Source organism: Limanda limanda, chromosome 12 (genome assembly GCF_963576545.1).
Source record: "Limanda limanda chromosome 12, fLimLim1.1, whole genome shotgun sequence".
NCBI lineage: Eukaryota > Metazoa > Chordata > Actinopteri > Pleuronectiformes > Pleuronectidae > Limanda > Limanda limanda.
The window spans coordinates 22,313,772-22,332,941 of NC_083647.1; the positions used below are offsets into that span (position 1 = coordinate 22,313,772).

The following is a 19,170-nucleotide window of genomic DNA, read 5'->3' on the forward strand; positions in this document are numbered from 1 at the left end:
ATAGATTATATAATAAACTGTAATGGTAGCATGAGCAAAAAAATTTGGACACGTTACTAAATCTGAACCTATAGTCAATTTAGTCTCCAAAGAACCTACAAAAGTGACTTTGTTCTCTGAATATCAGAGGAATCAAAAAATGAAGTTGCACACAATTTAAATATCCAAGTTATTCAAATATTCATTATGGGAAAATTAAACACTTTCCCATTATGAATATTGTTTCCGAGCTGAATTGAATTTGACAGGTTTATTGAGCATGTTTTCTCCCCTGCAGATAAACCAGGTAGGATGAATGCAAAGGTTTCAAACTTTATCCTGCACCATAAATAGATTATTTAATAAACTGTAATGGTTGCATGTGCAAAACAGTTTGGAGACGTTACTAAATCTGTACCTTTGGTCATTTTAGTCTCCAAAGAACCTGGCTGAGTAAAAAAGTGACTTTGTCTCTGAATAGCAGAGGAATAAAAAAAAACAAGTTGCAAAAAATTGTAATATCTTTTTGCAACTTATTTAAAAACGATGATACACTATATAATACACCATATTTAATATTGTTTCCTGGTAGAATTGAATTGTACAGGTTTATTGAGCATGTTTTCCTCCCTGCAGATGAACCAGGTAGGATGACCCCTGTTGTTTGGAGTTAAAACATTAGTCGTCTCCTGTCAGCAGCTCCTCTCCTATTCGAACTCCCCGGCTCTGCCTGCTTTAACACCGGATCATTAAACTACAGTTTGCCGGTCCAGTCGGTTCCTCCGGTGGAGCAGGGCGGCAGACGGGGAGAGAGAGGCGTCCTCCGCCGGAGCAGGAAGCTGCTGGGACCGACCCGAGGCTCAGAGGAGGTGCGGAGCAGCGTCGACAGCAGCAGACAGCGGGGATCCTCCAGGATGTAGACCCGGCCGAGCAGCACATCCACCCCACCACACGAGCAGGTGTCCCGGCCGCTAGCAGGAGCCTCCCCGGTGCATCCCTTCCCCCGGTGGTTCTTCTTCCTGCGGTGAGGAGATGAAGGAGCTGCGGGGCTGCGGGATGCGGTCCTCCGTGGGCTTTCTGTCCCGCAGGGAGCTCACCGGCCAGCCGCTGCTGAAGGAGGAGTTCCAGCGGCGGCGGCTGTCCGGCTGCACCAGCCTCTTCAAGAAGGACATGCTCGGACACTTCGGCTGCGTCAACGCCATCGAGTTCTCCAACAACGGAGGCGAATGGCTGGTGTCCGGTAAGTTGACAAATCCCGTCCCGCAGCCCCTAGCTTACACTGTTGTGCTGAGCTAGCATGCTAACGCTAACTAGCCTGGCAGTCAGCTGAAACGCTGCCCCCCCGGGGCTAAGCTAGGTTAGCATAGCGCTGTCCCCTGTCCGTGCTAACAGGCTAACGTCAAACCAGCAGGTCATGGAGGAGGGGGGGCAGCAGCGGACCTGTCCCATATGTCAGCCCGACAACACGAGCCCTGTGCCCGGGGAGAAGCACCTTTATTACCCCGGTGATGGGTCTAGATCATGGCTTCTCCCCCCCCCTGAAATCACAAAGCTATTTATGTTCCGAGAGGATTAAAGAAACAATCATGTGGCCTAGTGATGCAGCCAGAGACTGTATATAACCAGGGTTCAGCCATTTACTTTATATAACCTGGGTTCATCCATTCACTGTATATAACCAGGGTTCAGCCATAGACTGTATATAACCAGGGTTCAGCCATTTACTGTATATAAACAGGGTTCAGCCTTTTACTGTATATAAAGAGGGTTCAGCCATAGACTGTATATAAAGAGGGTTCATCCATTTACTGTATATAACCAGGGTTCAACCATTTACTGTATATAACCAGGGTTCAGCCATTTACTGTATATAACCAGGGTTCAGCCATAGACTGTATATAAAGAGGGTTCAGCCATATACTGTATATAACCAGGGTTCAGCCTTTTACTGTATATAAACAGGATTCAGCCATTTACTGTATATAACCAGGGTTCAGCCATAGACTGTATATAAACAGGGTTCAGCCATAGACTGTATATAAAGAGGGTTCAGCCATAGACTGTATATAACCAGGGTTCAGCCTTTTACTGTATATAAACAGGATTCAGCCATTTACTGTATATAACCAGGGTTCAGCCATATACTGTATATAAACAGGGTTCAGCCATTTACTGTATATAAACAGGGTTCAACCATTTACTGTATATAAAGAGGGTTGCAGCCATAGACTGTATATAAAGAAGATTCAGCCATTTACTGTATATAAACAGGGTTCAGCCATAGACTGTATATAAAGAGGGTTCAGCCATAGACTGTATATAAACAGTGTTTCAGCCATAGACTGTATATAAACAGGGTTCAGCCATAGACTGTATATAAAGAGGGTTCAGCCATAGACTGTATATAAATAGGGTTCAGCCTTTTTTTTCTGTATATAAACAGGATTCAGCCATTTACTGTATATAACCAGGGTTCAGCCATAGACTGTATATAAACAGGGTTCAGCCATTTACTGTATATAACCAGGGTTCAGCCATAGACTGTATATAAAGAAGATTCAGCCATTTACTGTATATAAACAGGGTTCAGCCTTTTACTGTATATAACCAGGGTTCAGCCATTTACTGTATATAAACATGGTTCAGCCATTTACTGTATATAAACAGGGTTCAGCCATAGACTGTATTTAACCAGGGTCCAACCATAGACTGTATATAAAGAGGGTTCAGCCATTTACTGTATATAAACAGGGTTCAGCCATAGACTGTATATAAAGAGGGTTCAGCCATAGACTGTATATAAAGAGGGTTCAGCCATAGACTGTATATAAAGAGGGTTCAGCCATAGACTGTATATAAATAGGGTTCAGCCTTTTTTTTCTGTATATAAACAGGGTTCAGCCATAGACTGTATATAACCAGGGTTCAGCCATAGACTGTATATAAACAGGGTTCAGCCATAGACTGTATATAAACAGGGTTCAGCCAGAGACTGTATATAACCAGGGTTCAGCCATTTACTGTATATAACCAGGGTTCAGCCATAGACTGTATATAAAGAGGGTTCAACCATAGACTATATATAAAGACGGTTCAGCCATAGACTGTATATAAACAGGGTTCAGCCATAGACTGTATATAAAGAGGGTTCAGTCTTTTACTGTGTATAAGTAGGGTTCAGCCTTTTTTTTCTGTATATAAAGAGGGTTCAGGCATAGACTGTATATAAACAGGGTTCAGCCATAGACTCTATAAAGAGGGTTCAACCATAGACTGTATATAAAGAGGGTTCAGCCTTTTACTGTGTATAAGTAGGGTTCAGCCTTTTTTTTCTGTATATAAAGAGGGTTCAGGCATAGACTGTATATAAAGAGGGTTCAGCCTTTTTTTCTGTATATAAACAGGGTTCAGCCATAGACTGTATATAAAGAGGGTTCAACCATACACTGTATATAACCAGGGTTCAGCCATTTACTGTATATAACCAGGGTTCAGCCATAGACTGTATATAAACAGGGTTCAGCCATAGACTGTATATAAACAGGGTTCAGCCATAGACTATATAAAGAGGGTTCAGCCATTTACTGTATATAAACAGGATTCAGCCATTTACTGTATGTAAACAGGGTTCAGCCATAGACTATATAAAGAGGGTTCAGCCATAGACTCTATATAAAGATGGTTCAGCCATAGACTGTATATAAAGAGGTTTGCAGCCATAGTCTGTATATAATATATATATGTTGTTGTTTTTTTTGAAGAGGGTTCGGAAATGAGGATTGCACATTTTGTGGTTATAGAATGTGAAAAGGGTGAATTTTAAATGATAAAAATCCCTCATTCAAATGTGACCACACTCTCACTTCCCATTTTTCAAAGCTATGCAGTAATCGCATCATGTGCAAAAGTTTCTGCACCAAGTCAGGACTGTGACCTCACCCCCCCCCCCCCTTGACAACTGTAAAACATGGAGGGGGGTGGAAGTGTTGTGCTCTGGGGTTGTGTGGCAGCGAGTTGCACGATAGAGGGAATACATGGATTCCACAGGGAGGAGGTGCATGTCCTGCAGCTTGTCAAGAAGCTGAACCTGAGCAAACCACTAAATACTTCATGAACATCACTGAAATCTGTGGGAAGATCTGAAACATCATTTGTGAGTTTGTGTGTGACAGCACACAACTTTCTTAGATCTTGAAGTGATCAGGAATAGAAAAACTCTGAACAAGTTGAGACATCTGGTAAAAACTGGGAGGGGTTGTTTTCTAAGTACTCACTTTGCACATCCCACATTTTCTTCTTCAAGTGTTGGAACTTCCGATATTGGCATCAGCCCCTAAAGGTTTATATCGGTCAGGCTCCATGAAACGATCAGCCTCTGTCCAACATACAACAAGCTCCATCTTCAGATATGAAAACCACCTCCCAAGCTCCTTTTAAACTGGGAAAACAACAACTTACAAAACAAACAAAAGCAGCAACATTCTCACATTGTAGTGACTGGTGTTTGATTGAAAGCTTTGTTTTCCTGTGAAGTTTGTTTAAATATGTTTGTGCTGTTCTGCAGGAGGAGACGACCGCCGGGTTCTACTGTGGCACATGGAGCAATCCCTTCATGCTCGGTCCAAGCCTGTGAAGCTGAAGGGGGAGCATCTGTCCAACATCTTCTGCCTGGCCTTCGACAGCAGCAACCACAAGGTCTTCTCTGGTGGTAAGAATGAGAAAAAAACCTCCATCTGTTCTCTGCTGACTTTTTCACAACAGGAAGAAACGCTTTTCCTCCTTTATTTTTTTGTCCTTGGCCAGGAAATGTAAGTGTTGTGGCAGAATTATCAGTGTGAGGGTTGGAGGTAAAATGTAAATCTGATGAAATGATACAACTTTAGACACTTGTGTCACTTGTGTGCTTCAAAAACAAAGCTGCAGCAGATGACAATACATTAGAAAGTGCAGGTTCAGAGCAGTGAAACCAAATCTGAAGTGGTAACAGAACCGGGGGAAACAGAAAACGTGTCATTAGCTCAGAGCACGTGATGGTCCTGACTCCTGAGTGTAAATTATGGATGAGAAAGTGAACATTTTCCAAAAAGCTGCAGCTGCTGAATTATAAAGTCTCTGTCCAGTGTCAAGCTTTAGTTGTCCACTTATAAATTAATAACTAAGTCACCACACAATCTGATACACACCCGAGGAAGAAGCTAAGATTAGAAAGTTGTATTTGTCCTTCACTCGCCTCACAACCTCTCTGTTTGCTTGTTTTGTAGGAAATGATGAACAAGTCATTCTCCATGATGTGGAGAGGTGGGTACAAACTATTCAGTATTGTAGAATCAAAACATTTTCATTAACGTTATAAATGTGTATGTGTTGATGGATGTTTCCTCCACACAGACGGGAAACTCTGAACGTGTTCCTGCACATCGATGCCGTGTACAGTTTGTCCGTCAGCCCGGTGAACGACAACGTGTTCGCCAGCTCATCTGACGACGGACGGGTTCTTATCTGGGACACTCGCGAGCCGCCACACGGAGGTAAGAGGAGGAGCCATGTTCGGTCCGGTCCCTGATGATGATGTGGTTAATGTTTGTGTTTAAACCTACAATACATGAAGAATTAAAGCATTTTTACAAATTACACAAACTAATTCAGAGAACTTGCATTTACAACAGTGAGATCACACCCTAATTTCTGTTGAAAAAAAACCAAGAATAATCAGAAACATCAAATTAAAACATCTATATTGCATGTAGCTGCAACTACTTTTTTATATTATTGATAAATAGGATTATTTATCGTTTAGTTGTACCCAAAACCAAAGATATTCACTAAACAACAAAACAAAGAAAATCAACAAATCATCACATTGGACAGATTACTTGAAAAAAAAGTTTGTCTCTTTGTTAAGTTAAAAAACTGTGTATAGGCCCAGACATATCTTGTTGGGCTGAATGTGTTCATAGAGTATTTCATGATCAGACCTAGTGAGATTTTAAAATATGCAGCTGGATCATCTTTCATGATGTCCACATCCTTCTTCCTTGTGACCACGTTGGACTAATAATACATCAAGTAGCAATAACTCCTCTATTTCCAGCAGTGTTTTTTTTATGGTTGTGTTGATGAGTCTGGTTCAAAATAATATTCATTCTATAGGATTCACCAAAGTGAATATAGATGTATTTGTTATGAGGTTATTAACAGTACCAGTTGTGTGTGTATAAAATGGGGACTGCAGCTGGAATGCAAAACCTCGACATTACATAATGAAAGATCTGAACAAAACAAGCAGCCATCTCTCTTAGTGATCATGCAATTCTCATGTTTACCTTTCCTTTCTTCCTGTAGAGCCGTTCTGCCTGGCCAGCTACCCGTCAGCCTTCCACAGCGTGATGTTCAACCCCGTGGAGCCGAGGCTGCTCGCCACCGCCAACTCCAAGGAGGGGGTTGGTTTATGGGACATCCGCAAACCACGCAGGTTGGGGTTATTTATTTTTTCTCTTTATATCTCTTGACCCAATTTCTAAGACGAGATGAAACTTTATTGTTCCCTGTGGGGAAATTGCTGTTTGTTACAGCAGCAGTAAAATAAGCCGCAGAGATAATAAAAAGAAGAAGTGCTGTAAGTATTGTTAGAAATAATAAAACGGTAATAGCTATTGAGGGAGTAAAATGGACTCGAGTCATTTTTGGAGGTTGTTTAAATTTAAGATGCTGTTTATCTGTCTCAATGTAGACGTTTGGAAATAAGAGAAGATTTAAAAATATAATAGACATCATTTTTTCACTCTTGGTTTCAATTGTTTTAATTTAAAAATACACAATATTTACACATCCAATAAAATCATGATTACAAATGAAATATTATTTGATAGTTTGCAAGATAAAAACTGTACATTACTGAAACTTAAATTTAATTTCATGTTAATTTTTGCCTAATTTCTCTAAAATGAAAGAAGTTCCAGTTTGAAAATTTGTATGTTTTGTGTTGATGAAGAAGTTTGGTCACCTTGTCATTTAGATTCTTCATTTTGACTTTGGCCTGTCGGTCACCTTCTATTCGATTGATCGTCCAAACAAAGACTATTGATTTGTGTGTTTTGCTCGGCGAGGAACAAACATCCTCCCCCCACTGGGTGGCGCTGTTGTCCTACTGTTAAACTCAACACTGCAGCTCCTCTGCCAACTTCAGGATTGTCTCAGAAAAACACAACTAATCTTTACACCAACAAAATGACTCTGTGAAAACACTGAGCTGCGGCGAGTGTGTTTACACGTCCTCAGGTTTGCTGAGGTTTAAGTGATTAGTACATGAATGACGGCTCTTTAAATCAAAGTAAGCACTGAGTCATTTCTCGTCCTCCACTGTTGGCTCTGTCTCTGCTGTGAGCTAATGTTCACTGTTAGTCACTTAATGTCTGTTATTACTATTAAAAACAGATGAAGAGGTTTCAATGAAATGCCTTTCTGATGAAATGCTTATTTAATCTCGCACTATGATGCAGTTTCCTGACGGAGATGTTATGTCAGCTGCACGGTCTGACATTTATTTATTTGGTTTTTAAAAGTGCTTCGGAGTAAAAGTAAAACATTGGAACAAATACCCAGAAGTGATGTTTTAAAATAACACAAACTGTCTGGTCACACAAGGATCGGTCTAACCAACTTCTGACATTCTCTCTTTTCCCTCTGTTTCCTCAGCTCTCTTCTGCGTTACGGAGGTAACATGTCCCTGCAGAGCGCCATGAGCGTTCGCTTCAACAGCACCGGCACCCAGCTGCTGGCGCTGCGCCGCCGCCTGCCGCCCGTCCTCTACGAGCTGCACTCCCGCCTGCCCAGCTACCAGTTCGACAACCAGGGCTACTTCAACTCCTGCACCATGAAGAGCTGCTGCTTCGCCGGAGACAAAGATCAGGTCGGTCGTCAGATGAATGAATATGAGAATAAAGCAAAAAGTACCACAGCCACTAAGATGACTACTATTAGAATATACAAGAAACTTGATTAAGGAACCGTGATCTATAAGATCTTCAAGATATTTGTTGTTTCGATAACATGTTCTATACACATCCAAGTTTATATCAAGGAAAATGTGAAATGTTATCCGAGAGGTCTTAAAATATAACGTATTGCTCCCCAGAGTGGGATTTGGCTTCTGTAAGAGAGGCAGACAGCAAATGGAAATGATGTCAGACAGTGGAGATGTTTGATGTCTGGTCAGTTTAAAGTAAACTTAAGAGGAATATTTGGAACATGTGGGATCAATAAATAGAACAGAAACAGAAGAATGTACCAGTTGTGTCTGTGAAACTGGGAATGATGAGTTGTAGATAAATGCCAGAATTCCTTATGTTCAGCCTGTGGTTTTCCCAGTGGTCCTCCTCAGACATGACATCACTCCACAGTCATGTTTGTTATGTTAACATTATCCTCGGGTGTCGTTGGAGCTCACGGGGGCTTAATGGTGATCCTCCCGACACAAGGGAAGGAGGTTCCAGGAGCAGGTCAGGACTGGAGCAGGAGGTTGCTGGTTCCAATCTCTTTACCCTACCTGCAGAGGCGCTGTTGAGCTTTTTGAGGTTGACGTGTTCATAAATTGTATTCGATGAAAAATATGAATTAACATCCCTCGTGCGACCTTGTTTAAATATGATCAGCTCTCGGCTCTTTTGTTAATCGAGGTAAACAAAAGAAAACATCTGATTCCGACCGAGCCCGGGAGAAAACTAACCGACCCGAACCCGACAGGCGTTCAGTTCTTTTATATCCGAGCCCGATCCAAGCCTGATGTAATTCCAGATAACAGGCACATGCAGTGTAAAAAAAACCTGATACCATTTCAAACTCTTAGTGTAGGAGTGACATCACTGGTGGTTGTGGTAAGAGATGAAACCGGACACATCCAACTACACCCAGCACTGATGTCTGGTGTGTTCACCAACATGAACAATTTCTTCAACATCTTGTCCTGCTGGTGATTTTACATTTAATAATAGTTGTTTTTTATTATTAGAGATACACTTAAAGCTGCATGACACATTTCTCAAGACTTCATGGCTGCATGAGTTGAGCAATATGACCACACCAAGTAAACACGACATGATAAGATTACAACACAGTGTTTACACCAGTGGCTGTTTCTTTAATATATCTGGACGAAATGTAGACTGTATTTAGGATTTGTTTGCACCAATGTGAAGATTTTAGCCAGCCAGACGTATTTTACATACATTAATCTATAAAAATACTATATTGCAATATATATATATATATATATATTACTATACATAAATAATGATAATTTCATTCATACCACCTGCTCCTGCTGCCTCAACATATTGCATAAACATTTTATGCGCAGTGAAAAAACGCCTACAGGTTCGTTGCAGGGTTGTGGGAAACATTAAGCGCTGTTTAACACAAAAACTTAATTAAAAAACCATTAAGACCTTCATGCCATTATAGAAGAAAGTACACGTCAGGTAATGTAGTCGAGTTTAGAGGAAATTAGAAGAGGAGAAGCTGTGAGATAATTTCATTTGTTTAAGAAGGAGCTTTATCCAGAATTCTCAGCAACAGTCTCACAAACCTCTTTATACACACAACCACAACCACCGGAGGATTGTCTCACTATGGTGCGAGTGCCGTGGTGCCGAGTGGGAGCTTATATCAGATGGAATTGATAGAAGGGAAAGAAGCCAGGGCGTTCCTGGTGTGACATTCCTACTTGACGTGTCCTCTGGGAACCTGAGGCTGAGCACACAGGTGTTTACATCAGACTGTGTTCATGTGTCTCAGAGTTGAACTGGTCTGAGCTGCAGTTTGAGGATATTTTATTATCGATGCAGAACATTTTTTAGATGAAGGCAAATTGCTATTTTTCACATAAACCATTTAGAATAATGGGGGTAGAAACATGTAAGTCTCTGAAAGATAAATGCAGCCACAGGGACCAGCAAAATATTTGCAGATGGAAATTGAAGACATTTGTTTAAATCATTGGCAGAAAAAAACTCCACATCTTGACACGCTGTCAGCCCACAAGACGGTGCCTCAAAACAAATCCACATGATTGGACAGAAATGTTCCTCCAGATGGTCAAACAAGGCTCAAAAAACATTCTGGAAATATGCAGAACAGAGGAGGAGAAGGCAGGTTAATGTAGTTTTCTTACAAAAATATGCATAGAAAATATGCTGGTTTTCTTCTCATGGATATAAGTTAATGTTTGTGAGCGGTGACTGTATAATCAACCTCCGACCCAATGCTAATTAACTCAATTGTTAATGTGAGTTGAATTTGGTCAAAGAGTTAAACTCACAAATTACTAAACAGCACAAGACGCTGCTTTAAACACTCAAAATGATTTATGTCCTATCTGCTAACACGGAAGAGGTCACAGCGACCAGGTTTGCAATCAGGATGTTCTGGCTTCACTTTTGGCGTGCTGTCATGTCGTCCATCCTTATAAAGTCTACGGTGTGAAAATTAAAGGTTCAGTGTGTAGAATTTAGTGACATCTAGTGGCGAATACCCCTCACCTCACCCTCCTCTTCCAATCACGAAAGAGAACCTGTGGAAGCCTTCAGTTGTCATAAAAACTCGAAAGATGTTTTGTTTGTCCCGTCTATGCTATTGTAAAAAAAACATGGTGGCCTATGTAGAGAGAACCTGCCCCCGATGTAAATATAAAGTATTTAAGTATAAAGTATTTAAATATAAAGATCCATTCAAGGGTAAACAAAAACAACAATTTAGATGATCATGAGGATTCTTTTATATTAAATGGATCACTTTCACCTAGATCTTACACACTGCACCTTTAACTGGTCGACAGGCAGAGACGTACAACTGTGAGCTGGTAATTGTAGTTTTTCTTCCAATTGCTTTACTACATCTGTATCTATAAGAGTAAACTTCACCCACCTGTCCAAACTTTCCGTCGGCGACAAGTTTAAGTGGAACCATCTGTTCCCAAGGTTGGGACAAGGAGCAGGAACTGTGGTGGGTCAGATTGTCATGTCACATCAAGAGCAGGTTATGAGATTAATCTGCTAAGACCTCCAACCCAAGGATCTGTCTCTCCCACTGTGAACTGTGATATGTAAACATTTCTTTTTCTGTTGTCAAAGAAAATCTAATCTGTAAATATCCGTGTTTGACCCGGCAGTACATCCTGTCTGGATCCGATGACTTCAACCTCTACATGTGGAGAATCCCAAAGAATCCAGAAGCAGGTGAGTTATCGACCGGGTTTATTCTCTACTTCATCTTATCTTTAATCATGGGAATGCATAACTGATAATGGGAATGAGATTTTACTTCTTGTCCTTCGTTACAAAGGTTTTAAATTTCATTCATGGTCATCTTAAGAAGTCTTTTAAATTGTTCAAACCTTCAGAAACGCTGTACTCTGACAATAATTCACCTTCACATGACAAAAGGAGTTCATTAATATATCCCAACATCACACAGTTCATTTTCTTGTGTCTACTCTGCAGAATAGTGGGATATATTTCCCTCGGTTTTCCTTTTGTGTGTTTGGTTTGTGTGAGTTCTCTCTGTTCATCGTCAGTGGAGCTGCTCAACACACGTCCCATGACTGAAAAGGAGATTGTTTGAGTTTTCGTGACCTTTTCATGCTGCAAGGTTAAAGATTTCAGTGGCGTCAGCGTCGGGCAAAACAAACCCGATTCCAGTCGCTGTAGGTTTTAACCACAATCTGAAGCATAACAGACTCCTCTGTGTTCTTAACATAAGAGCCTCAGCCCAGACTGTGGTTTGCCCTAAGTTCATTTGGCCACAATATATTTTCCAGGCATGATTCTTTCCATTTTAACTCTTAATTACGATTTGTATTAAACTGCATGAACTATTTGTCAGGTTGGAGTTTGTTCACCTGCTCAAACTGAACAAAAAAAAATCGAGGTTAAATACAGAGAAACGTAAGAATTAAGTCTATTCCTACTAATTGCTTTGGGGGAATGCAGCAATCCGAGAATGTGGTCGTGTGCAGCTCTGTGGCACCACCTGACACATTTCTGGATTTTATTTTCCCCGGAGTTACTCACACTGAAAAAATGTGCACTCACTGGGCCTATTCTGTGTCGGACTAATGGCATATTCTGAGGATTACATTACCGCTGTTAGGACTGTTTAATTTCACCAGCAGTATTTTCGAGTTTCTCAGGTCCAGAAACAGGTTGAATGTTTGTGTTTCTTTTTCATGAATCATCGCCCGTTTATATCTTTTAATTTCGGAGACTCTGAGTTTATATTTATTTTGATTCTGCCGGTATCGCATTGAATAAAAAAACCTGCGTTGTGTCTTTACTTGTCAGGAGGCGCAGGTCGTGTGGTGAACGGGGCTTTCATGATTCTGAAAGGCCACCGCTCCATCGTGAACCAGGTTCGCTTCAACCCTCACACCTACATGATCTGCTCGTCCGGGGTGGAGAAAGTCATCAAGGTTAGTGAAGGACACACTCTTTCCTTTCTCTTATGTGTTATATGTATTTTTGGTTTATCTAAAAGTGCCGCAGGAGTAGATGGATTTAGACTTCAGATGCTGTGGTTAGAGAAATACTTTTTTTAAGTGGACTGTCGAACATTGGGGTTGTCAGTGTCCTCAGTTGTTGAGACAGTAGATGTTCCACTAAGTGAGACATTGATCTCCAGTGACACCACACGGGTCCTGAACGAGCTCTTACTTCCCCCTGTGGAGCCGGGAATGAACACAGACGGATTTCCTCCACAACTCACTGCCGCCTCTAACAGATAATGTTGGTCACTTTTCTGAAACTGGGTCATGGGGAGACGGGGACGGTTCCACAGAGAGTTTTCGTTTAAGCAGAGCCAGGTTGTGATGCAGAGCCAGGCGGTCTAAAGTCTCAGCAGGTTGAAGTAACCAGAATCAAACAGAAATGGATTAATACGTCTACAAGTAAATCAAAGCTAAAGCTTGAACTATAGCTCAAGATTAATTAGACAACAGGTTTATTCTGTTTATCTGTTGTTTGAGCATTAAGCAAAAAAAGACAGAAGAGGAAGATTTTATCTTATTTTATTAAGATTATTTTTTATATATCAACAATTATCAAACTCAGTTGGAGGATAAATATGGCAGGAAATAAATATATATAAAGAATAAATTTGAAATGTCGAGTTTAAGCTTTTAATCAAACTTTTAGAACTCAGATTAGCATATTTGACAAAATACCATTAGTAGATGAATTGGTGAGATTAATCTTTCAAAAGCAAACTACTAGCTGATAAAGGAACAATAGCAAGGAAATCAACAGCTCTGCATCCAAATGGTTGCATCTGCCAAGTTTTATTTAACTGTCAGTCACTCCTTTAATGGACCAGAAGAGTTAACTTTATTCTTGACATTTTTGACTTTATTCTTGAAATGCAAAATGAAAGAGAATCCTCCTAGAGTTTTTGTTTTGCTTGGCCCCAATGCTCGATCCAATATTCATATTTGACCCTGTTAAAGTGAGAGTTTATCACAGCAGGACTGATTTATTACGAGTTTTATTCAGGACAACTTCTGAGTCACAGTTCGGATCTTGACCTTTTAAATAATCCAGGGAACATTTAAAGTTCACCTCTCACCAATTTTCAGCTGACTCACTGTTTCTGCCAGTGCTAAAGGAAACGTACCACATGCTGTTTCACTATCAGTAATCGTTCCCAAACACTCAGATGTCCTTTTCATGGCAGTGCAGATAGACACAGTGGAAAGTCTGAGGGAGCCTTGTTATTATTGTTCAATAAAATACCTCATATCAGCACATTAACACAACTGAAACACTGGGACCCAAAAGTCTTTCTGTCAATGGGAAGGTGAATACATGAATATCTTTTAGGTGTCGTTTTAGTTTATTTACGTGTAAATGGTAAATAGCCTGAATAGTGTCTTCATTTGAAATATCTTCTCTGGAATGTTTTTTTTACCTCTGTTTATGAGCGATTACCAATTCTTTTGTATAAACACAAACTGTAGGTGACAGGATTCCTATTCATGCTCCTGGATTCTTGCTCTTTAGTCTTTGGACGGTTTATGATGGTTATGGAAAAGCTGAACAGGAAACTGTAATGAATATAAACGGTGCAAGATAGAATTTATTCAAATAGGCATATTGGCAAATGTCTGAGATGCATTTTAATGTGTCCTAACCTTTAGGTCCACAGGGAATTATCATTGTTGTATTAAGTCTGGGAATCTAAGAATATACAGTTCAACATTAACATTGTCAAAAATGACATTGAGTAGAAGACGTCGTTTTTTATTTTCATTGAAGACGACAAAGCCCTTTTCTTCTTTTGTGTCAGTACAGTAACACAAGCTCTGTTTTGTACATGTGACTGTACGCAGTGAAAGATGATACCGGCCCAGGTGTTGAGAGGAACAGAGAGTCTTTAAACTGACCCTCTCCCTTCTGGCTTCTCATTGTTGCTCCATCCATTTTTCATTCGCCCCATCCAACTTTTAAATCTGTCCCTTCCTTGTATCTTCCACTTCTCATTCCACCATTGTTCTCCATCCCTCCAGGTGTGGAGTCCCTACCAGCAGTGTGAGAGTCTCGGGGACCTGGAGGGACGTGTGGAGGACAAGTCCCGCAGCCTCTACACCCACGAGGAGTACATCAGCCTGGTGCTCAACAGTGGCAGCGGCCTGTCCCACGACTACGTCAGCCAGTCCATCCAGGAGGACCCGCGCATGATGGCGTTCTTTGACTCGCTGGTGCGTCGAGAGATCGAGGGGTGGAGCTCCGACTCCGACAGCGACCTGAGCGAGGAGGCCATCATGCAGCTTCACGCCCGCGGACGCCGCACGACTACCCGACCCACGCCAGCTCCTCCTATCGCTGCCCCGGCTGCTGCTGTTCAGCCGAGTGACTCAGAGAACTCCTCGTCCTCCTCTCTGGCCGGACCCGAAGCCTCAGGAGGGGAGGAGCCTCCCCCGGCAGAGGCTGAGGAAGAGGAGGAGGAGGAAGAGCAGCCGAGGAGACGCAGCAGGAACCAGCCGCCACAGTCCGGCTTCCTGGTGAACGAGGACTCCGACTCCAGCGGGTTCTGGATGGACCCCATGCCCCGGCCTCGCTCCCCCAGCCCCCGGGACAACTCCACGCTCTCCAGCCCCCCCACCTCCCCCTCCCTTCCCGTGGGAGTCTCCAGCTCCTCCACGTCCACCTCCAGCTCCAGCAGTGGTGACGAGGAGCGGCGCAGCGCGGTGAGGCGGCGCAACGTCATGAGACGCCGGCGCATGAGCGTGGTCTCCAGAGCCGGGTATCGACCCGAGTCCGTACAGGCTTTGTTTTCAGCCATCGACTCCTGCAGTTACCCATCCATCTCCATCGAGGACCTGTCGTCTTCCTCGTCAGAAGTACAAGAATCTCTCCAGATCCAGCCCGAGAGCGGCGGCACCGGAGAGGAGGAGAAGTGTCTGAGCCCCTCTGACTTTGTGTGTTCGAGCCCAGTGATGACCCCCGAGAGTCAGGAGAACGAGGAGGGGAGTGACAGGACGTTGGACGGACACAGGACTGAAGCCAGGACTCTCACAGAGTTTATTTTGGACAGCTCCGACAGCGGAGAGGCGTGTAGCAGCTCGGCCGCTGCAGAGCGAAACTCCAAGAGCCGCCGGAGCAGCGGAGTGAACGGGCAGCACCGGACTGTGGCGTCATACCTGAGCGCGACCCTGTGCGTGTCCTCCGAGTCCGAGGGAGAGACGGACACGCCGGAGGACACCAGGCCACAGAGAGGGAAAGGCCCGGCTCTGAAACGGACTCACAAGCGCTCAGACGAGGGAGAATCAGGCTCCTCCCCCTCGGAAAAGAAATTAAAGTCATAACGAACTATTTTCTTTTTCAACCCAGAAAGAAATCATTTGTTAACGGACCTGATTTGGAAGTGGGTTTTCTATGGGTTTTTACAACTCAGCGATTTCATTTTGTGTCTTGTTGTCATGTGACACGTGTGAGCTTGTGCTGCTAATGAGCAGGAATCCTTCAGCAACTTTTTAAAAAAGAGACCATGTGGTTAATTTTTGTTACAGAACAAAAGAATTTGAGTGTCATCGTTCTTTAGGTCAAACCACAGATGACGTTAAAAGATGGGAAGTGTAAAACAAAAGGTGAATATTGTTGATAACAATGGTATTTTAAGTGAACTGCAATGGCTCATCATTTTGTTTTCATGCAGCGTTAGTGTGTTTTTTCTCAGTCACGCTCTGGTGGTTGCAGAAGGCTCCTCCCAGGATCTGGAGCTTTTCCAACCATTACGAAAAATCTCTTATTGAGTAAAAAAGGCTTTGCAGAGTTTTAATTTCTACGGTTTCACACTGAGCGTAAATCTGATTGAGCTTATTGTCGTTTTTAAGAGGTTCTCGGCTGTGACTGCTTCAGGCTGCCTGAAGAATTCACTGAGTCGCCATAGAAATCCTAAGGAGCAGCATTTGTTTATGCTGTGCATTGAAATGATGCTTTCATTGTCTTGCATACCAATTTTCTTTTTGTCTCATTATCCCGCCCCTGGGCGCCATTACAAGCCAGCTCGCTTTTGTTTCCTTGCAATTAAAGACTAATTTGTTCTCCAGTGACAACGCACCATCTTCTTCCTGAGGACTTGCTGATTCACAAAACTGTTTTGGGCGATGACATGTTTTTTTCTATCAGGAGTCATTTTTATTGCAGATGCGGAGCCTCCACGACCAAGTTGCCATGGCAACACAGCCTCAACTCTCCCCGTGAAGTGAATGTGAAACCTGCTCATCTGGCCGTGACTCCTGAGCAACCACAGCAAAAATATTGTATTGATAAAATCCAAAAGCCATCTTTGATGTCAAATTGAAAAGACAACCAGGTTCAAGAGCTTTTCATAGTTCCAGAGGAGAATTCATACGTCATCGCCTCTCTCTTGCGTGCTCCACCCAGGCTCCACCCCTCTCCAACATGTTCTGGATATTATCTTATTGTTATGAACGTGTCTGACCTGGACAATCTCCTGCTGCGTTTAGCTATGAAAGTCAATTTTCTGAACATTTTCTGGAGTTCATGTCATTAAAGAAGTTCAACCTTAGTGAGAAATAAACAAGTTAATCCACCTCTGAAAATTTGATCGATGAGGACGATACGAATAGTTCAATACCCAAAGTCTCAGGCCTTTGTCTAAACATTTATTTCAATCAGTTGACAGAACAAGGTCCATTTGGTTGCTTTTCTCAAGCTCCTAAGTCAAATGTTATTTAATTTGTAACGCAACACAACATGATTCTGTACAAAGCTCTTACTTTCATTTTGAAAAGCTAATTAAATAAATAAAAATAAAGAGCAAATTGGTATAAAAAAAATATTCTGATCAAATGACGAGGACAAGTTATCATTTAACAAGATAATCTGTTTGAATGTTGAATCTAAACTGTTCTGGATGAACAAAAATAAATTGAAATATATCTCAATCCAAAAATAATTGATTAACTAACTCAGTGCCCATCATGTTTCATTCTGAACTCGTTATTGACACTAGATCGATATCTGTGTGTTTGTTATGAAGCTCAGACGTCAAACAGGTTGATATCAATGTCCTTTTTAAAGTAAAACAAAACCAGACAAGATGTTGACCCGTGATGAGGTGAACAACCATAAATGGACGAAGACGCTCTCCTCCTCAGATTCCCCGGCAGCACAGGGACTGTCTATGATGTCACTGGTTTCTGAGGAAGCTGCCATGGCTGTTCTCTCCACCTGCACGACCACCCTCCTCTGCCAGACAAAGCCGACTCTCAGCAGCCGTGAGGAATGATTCCAAAAGAAAACACAGCTCATGGCGGCGAAGTGGTAATCTGAGGGCAGGCAGACATGTAGCTGAGGGTTAATCGAGTTGTTTGCACAGCTCTCTTGTCAAAATAGTTTCCTCGACTTCTTAGAACTTCTCATTGAGGCTGTCACTTATCTGCAGGAAGTAGACACCCTTCATTTAACTCCCATGCCTCCCCCAGGACACGTATTCAAATAGGGATATTGTATGCTGCAGGGCTTGTTTACATTCTGACTGGAGTGCGCCTGCTGGGCTGCAAGCGGCTTAATGATTAATTACAGGCTACAGATGCAGAGAGGCGGCTGCGTTCACAGGGAACAGTCCTGCTCCACGGCTGGGGCATCAATCACAAAGTCTGTCGAGTTGAATTTTACAAATTCCCTGCAGAAGGAATCAAGTCACGTTTGTTTGCTCAAGTGTCACATCGGAGGAGACTGGCACTCGTTAGTGAAAGCAACAATGGAGGTTTTTTATCTGTATTTATTCAGGGGAGGTTGGCAGCTTGTGTGTTCTCTCTCTTACTGTAGGTCCCACTCTCAACAGGGAGGAGGTCAGAACCCTTGAGGACCTTCTACTGGTTCAGTCTGATGGATCATATCCGTTTCCGAGGAGACAACACAACTTTTTCTGCCTCTTAAAATCCCCCAAAAAACGTTCTGTCAGATTCTCACATCGACAGCTGTGGTCTGACATGAACACACTTTTTCCTAAAGTTACAGACCCAGCTGACAGATTTAAATAATTAGGCAATCTGTCTGTTTTCATTCTTCTAAGCCAAAACTTTATTAATTATAAAAGACAACTTTATCTATACAGCACCTTTAAAGATAAAATGCAGCTCAAAGTTACAATAAAATCAAAGACATGAAATAAGATAGATCAATTTGAACACATTCGCAAAGAACCAATCTTAGGGTAAAAGCACAAAACTACTTAAAGGTATAAAATAAAGGCGATATGCTCATATAAATAAGTCTTAAGTTGTTTCTTAAAACTATTTGATGTGTGGTTGGAGTTTGGTTTGTTTCTAAACCTTTGCTGCATAACAACAGAAAGCTGCTTCATTTTGGGATATTAATGGGATACACATCAGTTTATATTTGCTGTAGTACTTCATAAAACCCACAAACACACTTTGATGTTTAATCTTGGTGGAGTTTTCTAACGACTAAAGTTTCAGGGTCTTTAAATCAGATCCTGTATGTGACCCCTGAGCCTCCAGTTGAAGACGTTCCCCTTCAAACTGCTGTGTTATTTTCTAAAAGAGCTGAACTCTCCTTGCAGAGTGAGTTATCACATTCCTTCTTCCATGTCTACTGTATGTTCCTCTTAGTCCCAGACGGTGTTTTGGCTCGAGTAGTTTGACCACAGCTTCAA

The 19,170-nt window shown here is 42.0% G+C and overlaps 1 protein-coding gene across 1 annotated transcript; it reads left to right on the forward strand.

Annotated features, from left to right (window-relative positions):
• Nucleotides 1-675: 675 nt before the first annotated feature.
• On the forward strand, nucleotides 676-16,579 carry dcaf5 (ddb1 and cul4 associated factor 5). The gene is made up of 9 exons (XM_061082255.1): nucleotides 676-1,219; nucleotides 4,544-4,687; nucleotides 5,241-5,277; nucleotides 5,368-5,507; nucleotides 6,322-6,451; nucleotides 7,675-7,888; nucleotides 11,144-11,210; nucleotides 12,315-12,442; nucleotides 14,531-16,579. The coding sequence occupies exons 1-9, from the start codon at nucleotides 1,012-1,014 to the stop codon at nucleotides 15,827-15,829; spliced, it is 2,367 nt and encodes a 788-aa protein (XP_060938238.1). The 5' UTR covers nucleotides 676-1,011; the 3' UTR covers nucleotides 15,830-16,579.
• Nucleotides 16,580-19,170: the final 2,591 nt, after the last annotated feature.